Source organism: Abramis brama (genome assembly GCF_963993115.1).
Source record: "Abramis brama genome assembly, chromosome: 7".
In the NCBI taxonomy this organism is placed as follows: domain Eukaryota; kingdom Metazoa; phylum Chordata; class Actinopteri; order Cypriniformes; family Leuciscidae; genus Abramis; species Abramis brama.
The window spans coordinates 6,570,976-6,594,958 of NC_139969.1; the positions used below are offsets into that span (position 1 = coordinate 6,570,976).

The window sequence follows — 23,983 nt, forward strand, 5'->3', positions numbered from 1 at the left end:
TGTAAATTGAAAGTTTATGTAATATTTATGAGGTGTTTATTATTGTTTAAAAAACTCCAGGACATAGGATTTATAGTGTTAATATTAATTTTGGACAACAAATGTTTCATTGTTGAATTAGTTTGTGGACTTCTCTAGGCTTTGTGAGTGTAAGTTGGTGACCGTGTTGTCAAAAAGTTGCATTGACAGTTTCTGGACTTGCAAATGACAACTTCCAGCCAGTGATGACTTTCAGCACTTCAGACGAGGAAATTACTGATGCTGATATGAGTTTTCATGATTTCATATATAGTCTATATAGCAGGGTAGGCTATATATAATATAGGCCTAACTCAATTTAATTACAGACAAAGGTGTTGAAATTAAATTTTCACAAAAATATTTTAGAAATGTTTATGCTTTGATGATGCAGTTGGACCGTTGGAACAAAAGTTGTACCATATAATAAATCTGTATTTGCTTGTATAAAGTTCATTAAGGTTATATATTTACAGTAATGATATTTAAGTAGCCTATGTGCTGTTGTTTAAATTCAAACAAAAACGTCCTTATACTTCTGCTTATAAATGCCTTATTTTATAATCTTATAAGCGCATTAGAAAAACAGTCATATTGCTTGTGGACATACAGTACAGAATGTGTGTGTTTGGGTGCACATGACCAGGCCGAACAAATGCAACTTAATACTGCACATGCATTTTGGTGCTTTCTGTTCAAGCAGCTGAAGTTAAACCGCTTGAATGAGTGCAGTGTGGTCTGTCTCTAGTGTGTTTACATTAGCATTGAAGTCCATAGAGGCAATAATCAGCTTTCCTCTGCCTGGTCCCATGCTGCATGTGTGGACATGGATCAAGCTCATGAAGACTAACACCTTGACCCTGTGATTGAAGCCGGCCATTGACAAGTGGAAAAGTGTCCCAGTTTACACTCCGTGACCCCGGTGCTCTTGGTATGGGCTGCATTGCTCAAAAGCATTGTGAGCTAAGTTGATTGTAGAGATCGTTGATGGCAATGGTTCTACATTGATTAGGCTTACAATGCTTGTGAAACGCAGCCCTGGGTGCAACAGTTTGATGCAATACTGTTTTAAACACAAGGAGCAGCTTCTCTGCCAATTATCACCAAAGACAACGATTTTGGGTTGCAAATCAAAATTTGGCTTTTGCATATGAATGCCTAGAAATGTATGCACAAGTGTACATGTCATGCGATTAATTTAATCCATAACTGGAAAAATAGGGTTATTTAATGAGGAAAACTTACTGATTGCACAATTAACAATATTTTTATTTCTTAAATTTTTTACCTTTTCAAGTCTTCACCTTAAGAAATTAATTAAGAAAGTAATTATCATTGCATTTAATTATTGTCATAGCATGATTTGTCCAGCAGATGACTCTCTTCCTTAGTGTACAGTGTTTTTGGAAGGGACTTGTTCCATCATTTCATTTTTTATTTTATTTTTTCATAGGACTTTCTAGATACAGTCACTTGTTACCCCATCTATCTGTTGCCATGTAACTTTTTAAGTGGTTGAAGTTTTTCCTGAATGGGTGAATTTTAATAAAACATACATTTCTGCAGAAAATCAATATATTTTGTATATGCTCACTAATTATATTCTCAGTAATTATTTTCTTTACTCTTTAAAATGATGTAAAACTTTTATTTAAAGCATCATTGGTCTCAAAAATGACAGGTTTTGTGAAATTCACCCATATGTCAGAATAAGGTGTGTTTAGTTACATTATAAAGTAAAAGGGTGCTTGTGTTTTCTTTTGGGATAGACATACTTCTGAGTTTATAATTATGAGCATAACTATGAGTTCCCTGGAGTCTTAATTTGGATAAAGTTGTGCAATGATAAAATTCACAAACAGATGCCATCCTTTGCCGTTTTTGGTGAGAAAAACATTCAAGGGTGTTTCGTAAGTTGGTCATGAGCTTGAACAGGTCGAGTGTGTATGAAAGTGACACTGCGGCAGCGTGACCATGTGCTGGTCAGAAATCCACATTGGTCATAAAAGTTGTTCAGAGCTGAGGTTCAGATCACCCAGCAGGGCTTTGTGCCCACCTGCAGCCTGATCTGCTCTGGCAATGAGTCGGCATGCACTGCCACACTCAAGGCCAAAAGAGACAACATTAATATAACTGGGTTAATACAGCTATGATCCCTTGTCCACTTTTTTTTTCCATTTGATGCAGTATCGTTATTCAGTTGTTGTTTTTTTGTGTGATTTTTCTGATGATAAAAAAAAGGTTTTTATAAACATTATAATTGAAACCCATTATTTTAGTCATAATGCATCATTTCTAAATTGCAAATTAGCATACATATTTATAATTTCTCAACATTTTGAAATATTGCACAATTGCATTTTAATAAATGCTACACTTGAAATGTAAGCCACACTTAATTTCAATGCAAAATAATCTATTATCTTTGATCAATATTATCAAGTTTTTTTTAACCACTTTTCTTTGAAATAAGCTTACAACAAATATTGCATAATTCCATTTAAATAAATACCAGTTTGCTCGTTGCAACTTATGATGCACATTGATTTTAATGCTGAATTCATTAACAAACTGCTTTTTACCACTTTTAATTGGAATGATCACAAGAAAAATTGCACAATTCTATTTTAATAAATGCTACACCATTTTCTCTTTAAAACATGATGCACATTGATTTTTTTATTATTTAACCACTTTTTATCATAATAAACTTACAACAAATCTTGCACAATGCCATTTTAATGAATTCTACACTCACTGTTATCTCCTTGCAACTGATGATGCACATTGATTTTATTGTTAAATAATTTAATACAGTTTAACGAAACACTACGATGTTCAAAGGATCAATGTTTTATGTGATCATGTCGGAAGTATTGATATTTCAATTCACCCATCCCTACTCTCATGCGTTCCGTCTGGTCCATGTGTGTGTCTATCTCTGGTAGTCTGGTGAGGTTGTTGATCTAACAGCTGATTCAATCCCTGGGTCTCTCAACCCCCCACAGTCTATTTATGGCAGATTCCCGTGTAGGACTCAGTTCTCAGGCCATACATGGAGTCCACTGGTTGAGGTTACCTCTGATCGAGTGTGTGAGCATGTGCACTAGCATGACTCTCAATAGACTGTCACTCTGGAGTTGTTAACTGAACAGGATATTCAGAGAATTGCCACCTGCGGATTTTCAGTGACCACTTCTGCTGGAATATTCTTTGGATTAGGACGCCATTGGAATTTTATCATTTCTTTTTTTCTTTTCTTTTAATTTTTCTGTGTTGTGTTGTTTTCTTTAATTGGCTGCCGTATCCTATTTTTTTCCTTTTCTTTCCCCCCTTCCAAATATCCTTTCCCCCCTTCCCTCCCCCTTTTCCCTTCTTCCTGTCTGTCGTCAACACCGTTATTCTTTTACATCCTTCATTCACATGGATCAGCATCCCTTTGTTTTTAGGGTGGAGTATGATGGGCGTCTGCTATCTCTTCACCTCTCATCATTCACAAACTGACGGTCACTTTATACAAAACACTCTTTAGAGACTGTTGCATTTGCTATAGTTGCGTTTGGACTCTACAAATGAACTTGGGAAGCTTTTCTAGGCAGTAACAAGTAAGTACCATTTCCATCTTCCTCCTTTTTGTTTCTCCGTCTTCGTCTCTGTGTGGCGGCAGCCGTAAGCCCTCAGGCTGAGCCGGCTTTATTAAGCCCCATGATAGCGTAATCCCCCTGTGACTCCAACCCACTCTGATCCGCTCCCTGCTGGACAATGGACAGGTTGGGAAGCATGTGTCAGTGATTCTCGTCTGCGTCCGTCCTCTTACAGCTCAACAGGTATATTTTGACAGAATCTTCTACAACTGTTGAATGTTCTGTTGCTGATGGTGCTGCATAGTTTCTTTACCAAATAACGTTCTGATTTGGTGTTTGTTTTAAGAACAAATGTGGTCTGACCTTGCTTTGGAACTGGTGATAGTGGAATTGGGATTAAAAGCATCCAGGAACTTTTATTGGCTATGTGTAAAACCAGAGTATACGGAGATAGAGATGCATCTGTGCACATCTGAATCTTGTCTGGTAAGATATGCCTTCATCTGGTTGGCTTTGGAAAGCAGAATTGATGTAACACGCCTCGTTGTCTATGATATCCCACAATCCTGAGCGTGTGCTTTGGTAGTTAGTGGAATAAAGACAATGTTTGATGGAGCAGTTGAAATAATGAATTCAGAAATGTTCGTCCTTTCTTCCATGTTCCATCTGTCTTTCCGTTCGTCCATCTGTTTATTTACTTATTTGTGTAATTAATTACTTGATTATTTATTCATTTGTTTATTAAATGTAGTTTTATTATTTGTTTTTATTTATTTCACTTATAAGCCATAAAACGCACACAATTTTTCCTGTTTCTTCAGGTTTTAGAGAGAGCCAATGTATATCTAGGAACTAGAGATTTGGGGGTGGCCACCTAGCAACCACCTAGTAATGTCTTAGCAACCTCCCGGAACACCCTAGCAACCACCAACAACACTTGAGCATTGTGACAGCAAGTTTTACATGGACAGGAAACATTCAGATTTTCTTAAGAACATTTCCTTCAGAACAGTTGTAGTTAACAGGTTTGTTATTTCATTTGCATTGAAGTTCATTTGTTAAACTGAAGGGTTGGGACGTTGAATAGATATTTTACTTGACATGATACATTGAGATCTTTGCACTGTTGTTTTGATCATAAACGTGAAGGTTAGGACTCGCTGTGCCCTTAAGTCGTCTGAAGCTCATCTAGAATCAGCTGTTAACTGCGGGGTTGTAACCGGAGTGTGTCTGAGGACTGTGCCAACATATGCCGGTATATCTAAGCCTGGCATCCCATGTGTGTTTATGTTTGCGATGTCTGGAGGAGCGTGCAACCACATCAAGAAAATCACCTGCTCCTGTGGGTGCTTATGTTCACTAACAAGCACTTGCTTTTTAAAAGTATTTTCATTATGTTGTCATTGAGGTCAGGCGTTAATGACTGATTATTTCTGCTTGTATGTGAATTTGGAGTTATAAAAAATGCACTGCGTAGATTCCCTCTTTCTCAGATTATTTAGACTGAAGGTTCTGCAATATTTTGGGCTCAGATACATGCATCATGATCTGTCATATCACATGCTACTGTCCGAGAGGAATAAAGATTGATCCAGCAGACCTTATGAAATGAGACCAGCTAGAACTCCATAACCTCAGTGACTGAAACAGTACCCTGCCCTGAAGATGAACTCCTACCTTAAGAAAAAGAGCATGCTCAGGTCTAGAGCCATACAGTGTTGGGCAATGTGGTTTAATGAAATGTCAAAAAAAAAAAAAATGGATTAGGTATGATTTTTTTTTTTAAGTCTCCAATGTTCAACAAGGCTGAATTTATTTGATAAAAAATACAGTAAGAACAGTAGTAACTGTTTTCTATTTTAAAATATTATAAATGTAATTTATTCCTCTGATGGCAAAGCTGAATTTTCAGCATCATTACTCCAGTCTTCAGTGTCACATGATCCTTCAGAAATCATTCTAATATGCTAATTTAGTGCTCAAACATCTCTTCTATCAATGTTTAAAACAGTTGTGCTGCTTAATTAAGTCTGCGAAAACCCTGATACAATTATTTCAGATTTCCTTGATGAACAGATTGTTCAAAAGAACAGCATGTATTTGAAATAGAAAAATTATTTGCACATTATAAATATCTTGACTGTAACTGTGCCTATAAACTAAACATGCAATACGCATCACCGTTTTCACAGATTCACGTTTTTGAAGTTTACACGGAGATGATAACGGTATCGCTTTCAAAACTCGTTTTCAAAAACTTGCACTTTGAAACCTACTTCAAAGTTTGCATTCTCAGGCCACCAAAACACCATTATCGTGTAAATGAACAGCCAGAACGCGTTAAACGTTTTCTGTTTTCTGTTGAAAACACGACGGTGTCGTGTAAGTGCTTTTTACCGGTCTGGAATGGCGTCCCTTCTCTGATGACGTAGGTTTGACCTACCCCGGTTTGGGAAACGCTTAACCACTCCCCTCAAATCGTTAGTCTGTAATGAGCGAGAGATGGAGAGGAGGAGCGCTAGAGTAAAACCCTGCCCTCTGTTCAATATTCCTTTTCACTGGGAAATATGTCACAGCACTGGAGAAAAGTCGTTTGCAACTTCCGGTTCACGCGGACTTTAATGCCTCATTACTAAATAAAAGTATTTAAAAAAAAAACTCATACTGACCCCAAACGTTTAAACCTTAATGTACAGTATTTAAAATGTTTTTAGCATTTAAGTGATTGTTCCATCTATAAATCTTTGTTACATTAGCATTCAAACTTGCTTCCTATATTAAAGGTGCAGTAAGAGATTTCTGAGAACAAGACACTTGTGGCCAATCAGCAGAAGGGGGCGTGTCCACTCATGATATGGCAGGAGAGAGAGCGAGCAAGATGGAGATTTAAAGAAAGACTGTAGAAGGAGAGATGGCTGAGAGACATTACAAAAGAGAAAAGCTCAGAGGAATATCACTAGAAAAAGAAGGGTTATGATCCGGCAAGAGCTTTCGGACCCGCGTTAATATTAGAAAAGCTTTCCAGTGCTGGAGAGACCGAAGCGTGAAGGCCTGAAAACGGACGCAGAGGTTGCGTTATTTCTGCTCCATATGCAAGTAACATTGGTTTTGCTGTTTCACAGAACCAAGTATTCTGTTGTTGTAATGTTTGCATAGTAACAGGACAGTTTTGAGTGCCATTGTTTATCTGGAGCTGCTGGCGACTAACAACCAGCACTTGCTTGTACAGTATATACTCGTGTACTGGATGTTCATTTTTTGTTCTTCCTTGTCATTCATTTGTAATCTTCACTTTATATTTTGCGAAGCGTTATATTGCTTTGCTTCACCTATGATAAAGAGAAATCCACTCTTGCATCTGGGGGCGGAGCAATAAAGCGAGGGGTGTGTTTGTTTTGGTTGATTTCAAATATCAACAGTGTTTCTCAAAAATTGCTTACTGCAACTTTAAGGGGAGGGGGAAATCGGTGTAAATTTTTAAATGGATATAGAAAAACGTTAATTGGAGCTAAGAAATGGGGAGAGTGGGGTAAAGTGTCTTAGTCCCTTAATCTATCAAAATGTGCATATTTTTGGTCTCATGTTTTGGCATTTCAAAGTAGTTCTGCATGGTACAAAATATAGGTTTTCTGTCAGGTAACATTTATTTTATGCTCAATCAAATTTATCCAGTTCTCAAAATACTTGCTGTAATGCCAATGCATTAACCATATAAATGATTTGTCCAAAGGTTACTCATGAATTATTCAACTAAGAGTGAAGAGAGAGAAGTAATTTTTATGGATCTAACTTTTGGAGATTATTGTTACAGTTAATGCACAGGTGTGGGAGTTTATTTGGGAACATTAGGATCACTGGGCTTCATTTATGAAACATGAGCAGATTTCTGTGTAAATTGCTCGTAAAAACAATCTTATGTGCATTTACACATTTATTCATTTAGCAGATGCTTTTGTCCAAAACCACTGCAAAACTGTCGCAACAATTTGTGTAAGAGCGGTTTTACAAATGATTTGCACAAATTTGTTCTGCTTGTGCTTTGTCAAGGAGAGCCATTATGTGGTCTTGGTCAAGCCGTTTCTGAATATGGTTTGCAATTCTGGGAAACTAGCAAACTAGTTGAGTTCTGAAGTGACACTGTCAGAAAATGATCTCAGGCTATCTTTGGTTGTAAGAACGTGACACAGCTGTTTTTGAACCTCTCTCACTGTACGACGTAGGTCCACCGTTTAGGCGCCACGACCACAGAAATCGCCACAATTGGTCATCTTTTGTCTGGGACAGCCCAAAATCGTACAATGTGTACCGGGCATAAATGAGTACCAGTTGGGTAATTGTATGCAATTGGTGGTCTGCACAGTCACTGTGGTTATGAGGCTGGAAAGGGCACTAAGCAGTCCATATACATGGCTGTGTGTGTGCGTGTGTGCGTGCGTGCGTGCGTGTGTGTGAGTGAGTCTATGAGGCCTGGAGCAGACTGTGGTATTGCAGCTGTTGAATTAGTTGCACCTGCCCTTTTTGTCAAAACAAACAGTCAGATATCAACACTTAGTGTCAACACTTAACCCCTCTGTTTTCTTTTTCTTTGTCTCAGAGTTCTTGTTATTGTCTATCTATATCTTTTTTTAAAGCAGAGATTAAAAATATATATATTTGAGGATGGATGATGTTTAGGATAATATATATTTAACTGCTAGATTAATTCATTATTTAATTATAGGGTTGCACAATATACACTACTTTTTAAAAGTTTGGGGTTGGTTAGATTTTTTAAAAATGTTTTTGAAAGTCTCTTATGCTCATCAAGGCTGCATTTATTTAATCAAACACATAGTAAAAACAGTAATATTGTGAAATATTATTACAATTAAAAATAACTTTTCTGTGATGTTAAAGCTGAATGTTCAGCTGAATCATTCTAATATGCTGATTTGCTGCTCAAGAAACATTTCTTATTATTATTGACATTGAAAATAGCTTGTGGTGACCTTTATATTTCTTGTAACTCTGTAAAATTCTTTACTGCCACCTTGCTGTATGAATGTATTAATTTCTTTTTTAAAAATTTGAACCATAGTGTATTTAGAATTTTTATAGAATTGTTATATTTTATTTATATATAAATTACTACAGAATTTACTTAAGACCATGTTCTTATCATCAGGTTTTGTGATATGCATTGCGATAGGATTTTTATCTATTAATCCATATAGTTTACGAAGATCTGCGGATGGAGATCTGGTGCCATAAATGTTCTGTGGCTTTTCTGGATTTTATATGTCAAGATAAGGCTCAATCAGAAGTGAAATGTAAAACCTGTAAGGCTGGATATTTTTTGCAGATATTCCACTTCCACTTCCACTCCAAGATTTGCTGTTCATTTAAGGTGTTTTCTTTAGAACAGTGATTGCTGTCCTTCTGATGCATGCAAAACAGATGCTGGAGATGAAATCAAAAATGACAAATCTTTTTTTTATGGAATACTGCAGTGTTATATATGATTTATCCGTGCACATCATTATTTTAAATTCATGCCATAGTAATCTTTTATCAAAATAACATCCCCTCCCTCTTGCAGCAACAAATCGTCTCTTCTCTGATGACGCGTTTACTGGCGTGAGGGCGAGACAACCTGTCACTCACATGAGATCGACCAATAGGAAACCACAACCGTCTAATCAATTCCCTATGGACAAAATCAAGTCCCGCCCTACATTTTTTTTCTCATTTGAGAAGCTGCTTCAATAGGATATACATCACAATAGGAAAGAAAAGACCATCGCAACTTCCATTTCATGACAACCTTAACCATAATGTTATAGTGACAGTGTGCAAAAGTTGTGACAAAAAAAATCTAATTCCTGTTATGTGGTCATAAAGATTTTATTTTAAATTCTGTTCTGCATTCTGTAACTATTTATTTTGGTTTGCAAAGCCATGCTTTGCTCTTCTGTGTGTGTGCGCGTGTTCATGTGCCTTCCTTATCACATTAGCTCTGCAATGTGTCACCATTTGATTTAACTGCTACAGAGTCTGAATAGAATTCATCCATAAATCTCCCACTCCCACTGGTATTGTTTGCAGCTCACCACAGTCTGTCTTTGTCCTTTGAGGTTCAGCTGTGGCTCTTTCCCTGCTACGGGTTGAGAAACATCTTTCCGAAACATCTGACATCTCTCCAAATAGAAGTTGAATTTGTTGCTAGTATGGCGGATGAGGTTAGAGATGTTATAGGGCAGTAGGATAATAATATCCTGACAGTAAATGTTACAATTAAACTCTCACTTTTGAATGGCAGTCAATGGAGAAAGATGGTGTAGTTATGGCATCTGCCAGCAGGGGAAAACTGGCCATGCTAACCTATGATGCTAACCAGCCAAATCTCTTGGTTCAGATTGAAACTTGGGCCAACTTCATTGATCATTACAGACTTCAGATGGCACTTTCCTGCTATTCGTCAGCTGTGTTTGACAATGCTTTGAATGTTTATGAGTTCTTGTCTGTAGTTGTTTTTGGATTACAAGAGAGATTGAAGTATGGAGGAGTTTATAACGCAGAAGAGGAATGAAGGAGCATAGGTTTTGAGTAGCAGCACAAATGAACTGTTTAGAATTAATTCCTTGTGTAGATCTTTACCGTTACTTCCTGTTTAGTGCGGCTGTTGATGCAAGATCAGTTATTTCCAAAAACTGAGCCAAGAGCAACTCTTGAATAAATTTCATGGGGTGATGAGGCCTGAGACTGATTCAGACTCTTCACAACCTTATAAGAGCAGAGAATGTGAGTCCTCGACATTTGTAAACCTCAGAGAGAATGATGTGTGCTGTGTTTGAAATGGAATACTAGTGTACTGCATACTGCATACTACACAGTATACGGTATACTGCTTAGTTTTAGAGTTTTCCCTTTATACATACACATGTAATCTTTTAAACTTTGCATTTTTAATTCTGAGATTTGTTTTACCCTTCTACAGTTAATATTGTATAATTAATTCAGTGAATGGCATCCCGTTATAATCTTTTAAATAAGACTCCTTTGTATTTAGCCTTTTTTTTATGTTGAAATTCATTTATTTATTACCCTTAATATATTGTATTATTAATTCAGTGAATGGTGTCCATTTGTAATTTTTTAAATAAGACTATTGTGCTTTTATTTAATTTTTAGATTTATATCTGATTAAAAAAAAATATTTTAATTACACTATACTACAGTTAATGTTATTGTATGATTTATTCAGTGAATGGCATCCACTTATAATCTTTTAAATAAGATTTTTTTCTCACCCATTTCTACAATTAATGTATTGTATTATTAAAGGTAGGGTAGTCAATTTCAGAGAGGCTAGCAATTAAAGCTAGCTTTGAAAGGATTAGATACCACCCTCCCTTCAAATAGTCTCCAAAGCCACACCTCCTCCAAACCACATGAGCGCGTACAGCCAGAGCAGAGTCTGCAAGCGTCACGAGACCACAGACAGTGTTATATTACCTCATGTCTCAAAGCACATAATAATAATAAATGTAAACAACTTACAGAGCTCTTTCTTGTACCACCTGACTGCTACAGATTCATTTCGGCGTTGATAGTGTTGACATAGAAACACATAAATCCGAGTCTGAGGATGTGAACAGCTCTGGGTAGAACGTCACGGGTTGCCATCTCGTGATTACAGTTACAACATGGCGTGAAATCAGCATAAGCTCGTTGTTTTGGTTCAGGAGAAGCTGTAAAATGCGGCTGCTGTTTGTTTACGGTGCTCGGTGACTGACGTCTGTCTACAACTCTGCATAGCCTCATAAAAACGCACTGATGACGTGTGATGTCTGCGTGAGCAGGTGCACGGAGGTATGGAAATGCAATGATTGGACGAAGATTTTTTGGTCCAGAGACTTTTAATAGACCACTTTAATTATTGTTTGCTATCAGGATGTGAAGAGAGTGTCAACCAGTTTAACAAATGAAAATCATTGCCTACCCTACCTATAATTCAGTGAATGGTGTCCATTTATAATCTTTTAAATAAGACTATTTTGCTTTTATTCAATTTAGAGATTTTTATATATATATATACACGCGCGCGCGCACACACACACACACACACACACACACACACACACACACACACACACACACACACACACACACACACACACACACACACACACACACACACACACACACACACACACACACACACACACACACACACATATATATATTATCAATTACACTATAATACAGTTAATATATTGTGTGATTAATTCAGTGAATGGCATGCAGTTATAATATTTTTTGATAAGACTTTTATTTTGAGATTAATATTTGGATAATATGTTTAATTTTTTTGTATTGTATGATTAAATCAGCAAGTGGCATATGCTTTGAAATGTAATTTATTTTCCTTTTCTTTCTAGTTTTGTGTTAAAATGTCTTTTGGCGATCCAGCAAAATGAGTCAAGATTTATTATTTTATTTTTTATTTTATGTATTTCAGGTGATTTATTTGCAACACTGAAAGTTCAAATCAAGCACATTGCATTGTGGGATACAGTATTGCATCATGCATTGCTCGCTGGTTCTATATATCACATTTTGGCATAGTAGGTCCTCCAGATATTCTGTGCATATATATATTCTGTAAACAAAATACATATTGTGAGTATTCTATTACAAAAACAGTGCAAGGACTGTTCAAAGTAGGAGAATAAGAATAAGGGAAGGAAAAGTCCTTTTGAGGATAGATGTTTAGATACGAGACAGAACAATGAGACATATTGAGACGGTCCAGACTCAGGATCCCAATAGAAAATCACTTTCAATCCAGAGCTTTATCTTTGTCTGGAAATCCAGCCTTTAATGTTTGAGGCAGTTAGAGATCCACACCTGACTCCTGTCTGTAAAGTATGTTCGAATGGTTGTTCTCACAGTGCAGTCTGTAGTTCAGCAGTAATTTAAACAAACCTCATCCTGCCAGAAAAGCTCTCTGTGTCCTAATAAAGGCAGAAGATGGAGACCAGAACGACTACAGAATGTAGTCTGACCGAACTCCTCCTCCGAGCTGTGCTGGGACTGCACGTTAAATGTAAGTAAGGGAGTTTTTATAAGATTCCAGAAGTGATTTGACTGTTTATACTGATGTCTCTCATATTCCCATACAGGGATACCTTTTCTATTGCTTTATGATAATATTAGTCACGTGTGTCTGTATACTTAAATTTGTACTTGTTATATTGCAGCTTTACAGAGATTACAAGAGCTCATGTCAATATATATCAAGTGAATAACAGCAGTGGGCATCTATGTTTGAGCATGGAGCGTTTAGTAATCTCTAGCTTAGGTCAGAGCATTTAGACTGAACTTTGTTGTTTTTGTGTGATGTCTGTTCTTCCCACAATGCTTTGATGTGGTCCATCGTTCAACTTTGTCTCATGTAAACACAAGATTGTTGCTTGGCAATGGCACTAGCAGTTCCTTGAGTGATGAATGTGTGAAATCAATCTCAGTTTTGAATCCTGCTTTTATTTTGATGCCTTAGACTACACAACAGGATCCAACACTCACAGTTCAGATTTTCAGCTGTCTTTAATTTTTCCTAGAAATTTCATTATAAAGTAGTATATGAAAATCAGATGTATTGCAAATAATACAATAATGTCTAAAATGCAGTTCATTTTGAATCTGTTGATATAATTATTGTTTGATTATATTGAATCTCTTGATTCAGTGATTGAAATACAGAAAAGCAGTAATGGTGTGAAATATTACTTTAGTTAATAGTTTTATTTAATATATTTTAAATGCAATTTCTGTGATGCAATGCTGAATTTCAGCATCATTATTCCAGTCTTCAGTCACATAATCCTTCATAAATCATACTTATATCCTGTTTAGCTGCTCAGCAAACATTTCTTATTATCAATGTTGAAAACAGTTGTGCTGCGTAATAATATCTATATGGAAACTTATCATTTTTTTAGGATTATTTTATTAGAAACAAAATAACAGCATTTATTTGAAATAGAAATCTTTGGTAGCATTATAAATCTCTTTACTGTTGCTTTTGATTGATTTAATGCACCCTTGCTGAATAAAAGTATTAATTTCTAAAAATAAACACTGACCCCATACTTTTGAATGGTAGTGAAACACATTACTAGTTTGATTGAGAGTGTATGGTGACTGACTTGTGCGTTATTGTTAAAAATCTGGTTATCTATGCAGAAAATGAATGAGACTTTTATCCTACTATTACACTCTATACAAAATCACAATCTCAGATATGAAGATTACATTATTATATTACTTTTATTGTTTCATCATCTCACATTAGAAGTTTTGTCCAGATATACTGTGTTATTGACCTATTACACAACCCACACTCAAAGTCCTGCATAACCAGCTACTAACCTCTAAATGACCAGAATAGACTCAGTCATAACTCCTTGGCTCACTGGAAGCATCGAGTCTAGTTTTTTGTGTTTGTGTTGGTAACACTTTACAATAAGGTTCATTAGTTAACTACATTAGTTAACATTAACTAATAATGAACTGCACTTATACAGCATTTGTTCATCTTTGTTAATGTTAATTTCAACATTTACTAATACTTTATTAAAATCTTGTTAACATTAGGTAATGCACTGTGAACTAACATGAACAAACAATGAACAGCTTTATTTTCATTAACTAACATTAACAAAGATGAACAAAAACAGTATTGTTAGTTCATGTTAGTTAATACATTTACTAATGTTTAATAAAGGAACCTTATTGTAAAGTGTTACCTTTGTGTTTTTAGGTCTAAAATGTACTCTCTAATTCTGCAGTCAGGGTAGGTAAATTAGATATCTCCTTCTTAACTACTTGATCATAACTACATAAAAATCTTGTATACATTGTGTTTATTGTACAGTTTTGTTTATTTGTATCCTAGAATTAGCCAAGGGAGAAGGAAAAGTAGAGGTATGACTTCCAGGAGTGAAAGGAATATGATAGATGAGTGTGGTGAAGAGCACATGCACAGCAGAGCCGGATAAACATAAGTTAGCCACTCCTCCTTGAGGTCTCTCAGCCAATCACGTCACACATTGCCTTATTAAGGGCAGCAGTGCTTGAGTGGTCCAGTAAGATGACTTGGAGATGACAAGAGATGGACATGTTTGCTTGTGCATGTGCCAGTATTATGACGCTCTGGCTAGACAGGGTTTTTTTCAAAATGTAGCAGTCAAATTTTTTTTTGGCTATGATATTTTAGAGCTCAAAATTTGATTATACATTTTTATACTTGGGTTAATCATGAAAAACCCATATTATTTTATGTATTTGTATTAAGTTGTACCTGTTTGTAGTGTAATCGGATAGCATTCTGAATTGCATGATAACCATCAATCTCATGCATGAAATCACTCTAAATAAGGACTGAAACATTGTCAAGTTTGCATGTTTGTGTGCTGTCTTGTTTTACATAATGTCTATTGAACTGTGGCGTACAATAGAAATACTTTTAAATGTGCCAACATAACAGTTCTTATGCCCCTTTTCATGTCATGACTGAGTTTTACACGTTATTTAGTGCAGTATTTCTCAAATCTAGTCCTCGGGACCCACTTCTCAGAATGTTTTAGATGTCTCACTATACAACATACTAAGAAGCTGATTAGTGAGACATATAAAACATTCTGGTTGGTGCATGGATCCCCAGGACTGGAGTTGAGAAACACTGGTTTACTGAACTCACAGGACCTTTGGCTCTTGGTGCTCCCTCTAGTGCACACTATGACAATGTCACACCAAAGTTGTAGTGTTTTATTAGGTTGTGTTGGCATATACCTGTGTGGGCCCTTGCACTTTCATTCTGTCTGTTTGCTCTCACGCTCTCTTTGTCTCATGCTAACAGTGATTTGCAGCAACAAAGCAATCGACAGTACTTTTCAGTGAGAGTTTTGAGGCGGTTTGATTGACAGACACTTTGGCGATGTGACAGAGTTAACTTTACGCATGGAAGTGCAGACAAAGAAGGATCACATAGTTATTATGCAGTTATTGTTATTGTGTTTGAAATGTACGTTCTTCTAATATTTATATTGAATTTTTCTTCTAATATTGATATTTTATTTCAGCTGCTAAAATATTTTTTTTTTAATTAGTTTTAGTTTCACTTAAAAATAACAACACTGGCAGTAATGTTGTCAAACACCTGTTTAGCAACTAGGCAACAATTTCCAAGAATAATCCTAATAGTTTGTCAATAAAATTTAAGCTGCATTCCATAACTTTTGGTGCTCTTGCGGTTAATAAACAGAACTGCATGCGTCTTGTGGAAGAACATTATAGCCGGAGCTACTTCTCTCTGTTTATGTATATGACGTGTCACGCAGTTACTGAGCTACTCCACATTGGTACGACCCGACCGGTCTAAAATTGTCTGAATATAAACACATAGGTGTACCGTAGTGATTCAGGATAAGACAAAAAAAAAAAACGGTTTGGAAAATGGATTCATGATGTACTCGCTCATTATATATTTGTTGTAAATTTTTAACAAAAAAAAAGTTATGGACTGCAGCTTTAACAATCAATTTTATTGATTGATTGTCAATGTTAATACAGCAAAAGGTATGTGAGTAATATGTGTAATATACTGGATGGTGTAGTTACAGCATCTACCAGTAAAAGGGCTAACTTTTTAATGCTAACCAGCTAAAACTTAAAGACCGTCTGTGGTGAAAATCAAGTTTTTAATGTTGTTTATATGTCTATGTGGTGTTTTTAAAGACAAACCATGTGCAAATTCATAAGTCAACACCATTGTAGAGTATTTTCTCCTTAAAACTGCAGTGAAAAAGACAGTCTCAATGCGGTTTAAAATAGCTGGTGTTTCTGATGCCACAAATATGTTGAAACCAATCATGTCAACAAGCGGGCGAACTTTAGCACATCATGATTACTATCCTGCAAAGCAGGGGAGTCTCAAGAGAAGCCAGGTTATCACAGTATTTTTCTGCTGATATGAAAAATCGGGTAGGCTACATTTAGCAATATAGCGGGTGAATTATGTATATAATGTATATTACGATGTGAACTATACGATGTAAAGCTAAGTTGTTCAAAGTGTTTCTAAGGATGCTGATTTCTAGAAGGCAGCTGTCTGACATGGATTGTGTAACGTTAGCAACACATTATTAGCTGTTTGATAATATAGTAAAGCCAAAGGCTAATCATATTAATTACCGTTATGTGACATATTAAAAGTTGACTGAGTGAATCAGGTATTCTGAGCTGGTGTGAGTGAGTGGAGGCGGGGCTAATTTGCATATGGCATGAATAATTTTTTTCACAGGATTTTTTTTTTTAATATGTCATTTTGGTGATCAAAGAAGAGTTTTAAGGGATAAAACTGACTACAGAAGTAAAATCCAGATTATCCAAAATGTCCTGTCGCATTCGTAGCAATAAGCATAAAAGCATCAAAATTACATGGAAGATAGCTTTTTTCTTGTTTAGCAGTCTTTAGTGTGTGCATTATAAGAATACAGAATTTTCTTAATTATACAGCTTGATTTTTTTTGAAGCTTCACATTCATTTGCCTTGTTTTTCTGACTAAAATATGTGATAAACAGGTCAGACTAATTAAAGACTTTCGTCTTTGCATCACCGAGTATTTGTGACTCCTGGATTGCTGACGCATGTGTGAGTGTGTGTAAATGTAGCAGCGATCATGTCATAAGTCCAAGAATCTACCGTGCTCCACCAATCCACTTTTATCATCCAGGCTAATTTCTGCCTGTAATCAGATTACTGCCTGTGAGCTGCCTAGCACCCCTCTCTCTCTCTCTCTCTCTCTCTCTCTCTCTCTCTCTCTCTCTCTCTCTCTCTCTCTCTCTCTCTCTCTCTCTCTCTCTCTCTCTCTCTCTCTCTCTCTCTCTCTCTCTCTCTCTCTCTCTCTCTCTCTCTCTCTCTCTACCACCCTCCCATGTGTTTGCTTTAGCCCTGCAGTTTTGCCTGTGTGCATTTCCATCACGTTGAGTCCATCCGTGGCGGTCCCTCTCTCTCTCTTGCTCTTTCTTCGTCTGCCTGAGTCTGTGATTAGGTCTGTCTGTCCTCTCTTTCCTCTGTTTTCTTCTTTCCTTTTCATTCCAACATGTTTCAAAACCAGTGGATTACGAACTATCTCAACCATGTCACACAGTCTAGTCAAGGTAAGTGTGGAACTGTCCAAGCAGTGAGGCTGATTTATGGGGATTTGAGTGAAAATCGTTACCGGGTCATTGATTGAATAGTTACAGAAAGGATCGCACAGTTGTCTGATTTAAGAATGGATGGCTTTGTTTGAATTAATTTGGCATTGTGTGATCCTGGAAAACATAATTCATTTTAATAGTTGTACAAAACAGAAGTATATGACTCTTGCTTTACTCTTGTTCTGTTGAGCATGAAGATTGATTAAATTGATCAGATGAAGTCTGAATACTTGTGGTGTGCTAAAGGTTGCTGTGAACTGACCATTTGGAGATAGTCTGCATCAGCTGATGACTGTTGCCAAATGAATCAAAGTGGTCATTCTGCCTGGAGTCAGTGTAGAAATACAGATAGCCCTGTCAATGGAGATTTTCAAATAGAAAGTATGCCTTTTTTTGTGGAAATTGAGTACTGTGGAAAATAAGTATTCAATTAAATTCAGCAACACTAATTTTCTATACTATTAATTTTCCATCATTATTTTGTATAATAAATATTGTATTGGCCATTAGTCAATCTGCTCTCCAGAGAACAGTATCAACATTAACCATTTTGTTAATGTTTAATCAATATTAAACACTTGTCTGTGCAATTGATAGAGTTTGTCTTTTTAATTTCTTGCTCATCAAAGGGAACAGGATCATTGGCAAGCTCACTTATGAAGTCATATATCATTTTATCCATGTGCAGGTAAAACAACCAACCTCTAAAGTAAATGATTCTGGATAGACTGATGTATATTCGCTTGGCTGATTTTTGCTTTTTGAGGTTATTGACCTCAGCTGATAAAAATAAGTCTTCTGTGAGCACATTTTCTATATTTTTTTATTTACCAGATCTAGTTGTATAATTTTTAAAACTTATTTTAATCTATTTCCCACCATGAATATAGCCGGGGTAACTGGCACAGCGTTAAACTATAAACAAACATGTCCTTTTTTTTTTCTCAGTGAATTTCAAATGTTGTGTAAAAATGAATTGTATTAACCAATGTTGCATTATTAATTTCTATATCAAATAAATGCTGTTCTTTTGAACTTTCTATTCATCACTGAATCCTGCAAAATGTTTCACAGTTTCCACAAAAACATTAAGCAACTCAACTGTTTTCAGCACTGACAATAATAATAATAAATGTTTCTTGAGCAGCAAATCAGCATATTAGAATGATTTCTGAAGGATCAAGTGACACTGAAGACTGGAGTAATGGCTATAATGGCAAATAAATTACTTTAAAATAGATTATTTAAAAAATATATTAAAATAGAAAGGTTATTCTAAATTTCATATTTTACAATATTATTGTTTTTATCTATTTTACTGTATTTTTGATCAAATAAATGCAGCTTTGTTGAGCATACAAACTATTGACACCTTGCTCATCAGCTCACCATTGGAAAAAAACCTGTCAGTCATCCACTAAACTTAAATCAGGTCTCGTTGAAATGGAGCAGTTAAGAGCCTGCATGTCTCAGTCTGTCTAAGATGTTTTGTTAAGCCAAATCTGTGTGTTTCAACTGCCAAAGTTGCATCTCTGTAGTGCCTGCAACTGTCACACTGTGGATAAACCTGAACGTAGTGTGTTGATCATGAATAAAAATGACCCCAGACTGTGTGTCAACATTGTGTTAAAATGTGCTAATGGCAGGACGTGATAATTACCGTTGTGCTGTCCACACATTAGATCATACAATCCTTCACGCAAACCTTGTGTAAAAGTGGTTTACTAGACGTCCGTCTTTCTGTGCTGTGAACTACATGTGTTTAAGAAGGAGGGTGAACCTTTGAGCAGGGCCTATTTTTTTTTACCCTGATCTCCCCATTTAGTATTTTTAGACAATGCCTTGTTCTTCTCATCACACTCGGCTAATTTGTGGCTGTCAGCATCCTGAAGTGAGTCTCTGGCAACCCTGGGACGGAAACTCGTCCACTAGACTTCATTTAAGCTAATTAGGATGTCTTCACACCCACGTTTTACTTTGTTCTTCTCAGCTTGTTCTTGGAGCGAACCCTCCCACCCCAGCCCAGGTGCTCCATTTGGAGGGGGTAAATTTATCAGTCGACACTGGAGAATGTTAAACACAGTAACTCAAGCTGTTGACTGTACAGCGGGGTAAAAAAAAAAATACGATGGGTTTAAAGGGATAGTTCACCCTAAAATGAAAAGTGTCATCATTTACTCACCCTTATGTTGTTGCAAACCTGTATGAGTTTGTTTCTTCTGTTGAACAGAAGATATTTTGAAGAATGTTGGAAACCTGACAGTTGACGGTAGCCATTCACTTCCATAGTATTTTTTTCCACACTATGGAAGTCAATGGCGACTGTCAACTGGTTGGTTACCAACATTCTTTAAAATATATATTGTTTGTATTGAACAGAAGAAAGAAACTCATACAGGTTTGAACAACTTGAGGGTAAGTGATGACACAATTTTCATTTTTGGGTGAACTATCTCTTTAAATGGCCAAAACATGAAGTTAAGATGGAATGTTATTGAAATTGGTGTGGTTGTTGGCAGCAGGTGGAGACATTCAGGATAAATATGGCATTAAAATGTTTGTCCAAGATAAATTTGTGTCTTTCCCGATTCTAATGAAAACTTGAGTTGCTTAACTTCACTGTAAGCAACATTAAAGTACATGTAAGTACACAAAACTATTCAAGTTCAGCTGGTAAATTTAGTTTGTGTGTGCACACGTTTCATTTTATTTACGTCAGTATAATACGAGTTATTTCTTGGATAGATGTTGTGAATTGTCTTGTAAAAGTCAGCTAACACTTACAGAATCTCAGACATAGCCTATATTATAAACATTGTTTACATATCACTGTAAAGCTGCTTTGAAACAATCTGTGTTGTATAAAGCGCTATATAAATAAAGGTGACTTGACTTGATCTATTTCTAAACATGCTTTTAAGAGATTGTCTTGTTTCTTTTTGCAGGCTTTGTCGGTGAAGCTTCTGCTAAGCTCTACAGCCCTGCACTACCAAAGAAAAGAGCAATAAGGTTAGAATACATGAATCTTGCCTTTATAAAGACCATTTATCTTAGTTTTAAACTGTTCCCATAAGTGTATAGCTGAATTAAATCCTGAATTAATCCTTTTATGTTCTTTAATACTTAACTCTAAATGGGTTGATGAGAGATTAGAGATTTTCTGCCCAAACTGTCTCCTTACAGTAGCTCAGACCATAGTGAGCTGCCTGCCTACACAGCATTTATAAGGCAATCCCAGCATGCACTGCAACAACTTAAATCTATGATGGTGGACAAACCTGCTAAATTCATAAATGAAAATGGACAAAGTCAAAATATAAGCAAAAATACATATGTGTGCTTATAAGTCAAAATACGCGTAAACATTTGTCTTCAGAAATGTTTAGAAACCTCATCTCTTCATTAGCTTAGCAACATGTGCTAGTGCCAGATAAATAGGAACAAACTGGCTTTTGGAGCAGAGCTACAGTATAGAGTGCTGCAGGATTTCTTGTGTGCTGCTGTTAAACTATATACATATCCCATTCTTACATCTTTATTCTGGAGTTCAAATAAATCAAATCTTTTGCTGCTGCTGTTTCTGAACGGCATATCTATACTTCTGTTATAAAAGTGATTGTTTGAAATGAAGCTGTTGCACTCTGGACCTCAGGACACCGATTGTGTGTTGTGTTAAATATCTTGAGATCAGTGGAAAGGGTAGATGTTTTGGTTACTGTGGTCACAAATTGCGATTGGTCACAATATTGCACAATATATTGATTCTTCAATAAAAAAGACTTTTGCCTAGAAGAAGAGGCATAGTCTGCTGTTATCATCACAGACCCAGAGTGTGTATGTGTGGGTGGATGTGCATGTTATCTTTTGTTGTTTCCGTTGGTTAAGCTGTTAAAAGAGAAGAATATGCTCTTGACATGCCTTTAATGTGTCCAGAATAAATCAAAACATCAGTTCTAAAGGAGTTCTCACGATAACACAATATAGAACATGAACAAGTTGTAGTCACAACTCTGAATGTCTAAATGAAGCTTATATTTGGATGTCATTGTCAATGATCGTGGTTTATGTTCTGCTATATATCTTAGTTATTGTGTTTCATAGAATGAGAGTGGCCAATTTCATGGTATGAAAATGGTAAATATAGTCCTGTAATAATGTCTAATTATTATCATAAATACATGAAATGTAAAGGAACATAATGGTTTCAATAAGAAACTTACGCACATTCAAATAATATTTAACAGAAATCAAGCCAGATATTTGTATGTTTATTTATATGTTAATTTAAAATGAAACTAAGCACTGTAACAATGCTTGATTCTGATTGGTTGGTATGTTACAAGGGTCTTGATTTAATTTCCTATTATTGAACAGGAGTGGAGAAGTTTCAGGTTTGTTAACCACATTACAGTAGCATATCATTTCACCACATTCTTTTAACATCACTTTTAAACTAGTTAACTACAGCTTGTTTCTAAGCAAGATACTTAGTGGTGTGGGGAAGTATATACTATGGTTTAAGTGGAAAAGTTGACCTGGCCTGTTTACTATAATGCACATCAAGGGTGTAATGGCCATTACACCTTTTTATGCGTTATTTTTCAATAATTCAGTGCTGAGTCAGTTATTTATCCATGTATATTTTCCATATCGGGTGTGTCTGAAAAGGTTCCACGAATGCAATCTAAACCTGTTCAAGCTCTAATTGGTGTTCTGCGGTCCTGCTTATGAGATTGTTGTGCATAGCGAATGGTGTGCAGTAAACGGGAGTAATTGGAGTGTGCTGTTTAGGATGGCGGGACTGGTACCATGGTGAAGGGGAACTCTAGATGTATAAATACCTCAGCAGCTAATCTATTCCTGTGGTCAGATTCAAGTAAACGTTCAAGATCCTCAATGCTAATTCAGCTTAAAATGTCACACGGGAACACATTGGTAGATTTGGCCACATGATCATGACCTGCCTATGTAGAATTTTGGAGACACCATGTTCCAAGGTGTGCAGAGAATAGATGTTGGAAAAATCAACAAAGATCTAATATATCATTTGGGTCGTCGTGGCCAAGCAGGTAGTGTGCCTACTGTTACATCGTTGTGGATCCTAGATCAACATTCCTATCAGCCAATTGGATTTTAGGGTTGCGGTTACACTTACTGTAGGTCAAGTCCCCTTTAAAAAAAAAAGTGGCTGAAAGACCAAAAATTTAATTAAAAACATCAAATCTACTGTATCTTTATCAATATGAGACGAACGTGACATTTACTAAAGCAATATTGATTGCAATAGGATTGTTTTGAATTATGCACTCTCTGTTTTTGCCTTCCAGCTTTGGTGTGGATGACAAGACATCACTGGTTAGGAGTACTACAGATATTGATGCAAACATTCTTGCTGTGCTGCCCAAAGGTGAGAAATACTAAGATAACGTAAAGGATGGAAATATTGAAAGTTCTTAAAGTTGGATATTTACTAAAATCCTTTTTAGTTTCAGAGCTAAGGAAGCAGTTTGAAACCACAATCAGAAGTCATCCAGAAATGAACAGGTACATTTGGTCTCCCAAAAGTTTTCTATGCATGTTAAAATTAAAATGGCATATCCATAGCTCAAACAGTTGAATATGGTGTTAGCAGTGGAAAGGTCATGGGTTCGATTCCCATTGAATGCATGAACTGATAAAATGTATACCTTGAATCCAATGTAAATTGCTTTGCATAAAAGCATCTGCCAAATGCATAGATGTACAATGACTGAAGGCTTTTGAAAACTCATATAGTCTGTTTTAAGGAATGTTACCATTACAAATAAAATACAAAATGTTTAAGTAACTTACAATGTTGCATCATTACTTTATGGAAAACACTGTCAGTCTTAGCTTCTCAGTTTTCCAGAATGTTGTGTTAACCCAAACACTACATAAATCATGCAGGAAAGAGAGGATAGCAAGAAGGTTGGAGGGGATTGAATCTGATGTTCCATCTGCTCTTGCTACAAGCATGCAACACACAGCCGGCCTTGTGACTAATCGGCTACTGGAGGAGGACACACCACGCTACACACGTGCTTCAGATCCCAGTGATCCAGGCATTGTGGGTAAGACACCACAATTTATTCATTTCTGTAAGCAGATGATAT

At 36.1% G+C, this 23,983-nt stretch overlaps 1 protein-coding gene across 10 annotated transcripts in view; it reads left to right on the top strand.

Moving 5' to 3' along the window:
* The first annotated feature begins 3,101 nt into the window (after positions 1 to 3,101).
* Positions 3,102 to 23,983, top strand: part of svilb (supervillin b) — a 64,676-nt gene continuing 43,794 nt past the window's right edge. For 7 of the 10 annotated variants that reach the window (XM_084119744.1, XM_084119741.1, XM_084119745.1 and 4 more), the window contains exons 1-5: positions 17,615 to 17,807; positions 20,795 to 20,858; positions 23,177 to 23,256; positions 23,336 to 23,393; positions 23,778 to 23,941. In XM_084119744.1, the coding sequence (XP_083975870.1) occupies positions 17,750 to 17,807; positions 20,795 to 20,858; positions 23,177 to 23,256; positions 23,336 to 23,393; positions 23,778 to 23,941 (424 nt within the window). In that variant the 5' untranslated portion in view covers positions 17,615 to 17,749. Of the gene's footprint in view, positions 3,624 to 17,602; positions 17,808 to 20,794; positions 20,859 to 23,176; positions 23,257 to 23,335; positions 23,394 to 23,777; positions 23,942 to 23,983 lie in introns of those variants that run through there. The other 3 variants (XM_084119750.1, XM_084119742.1, XM_084119747.1) reach the window with 2 other exon arrangements.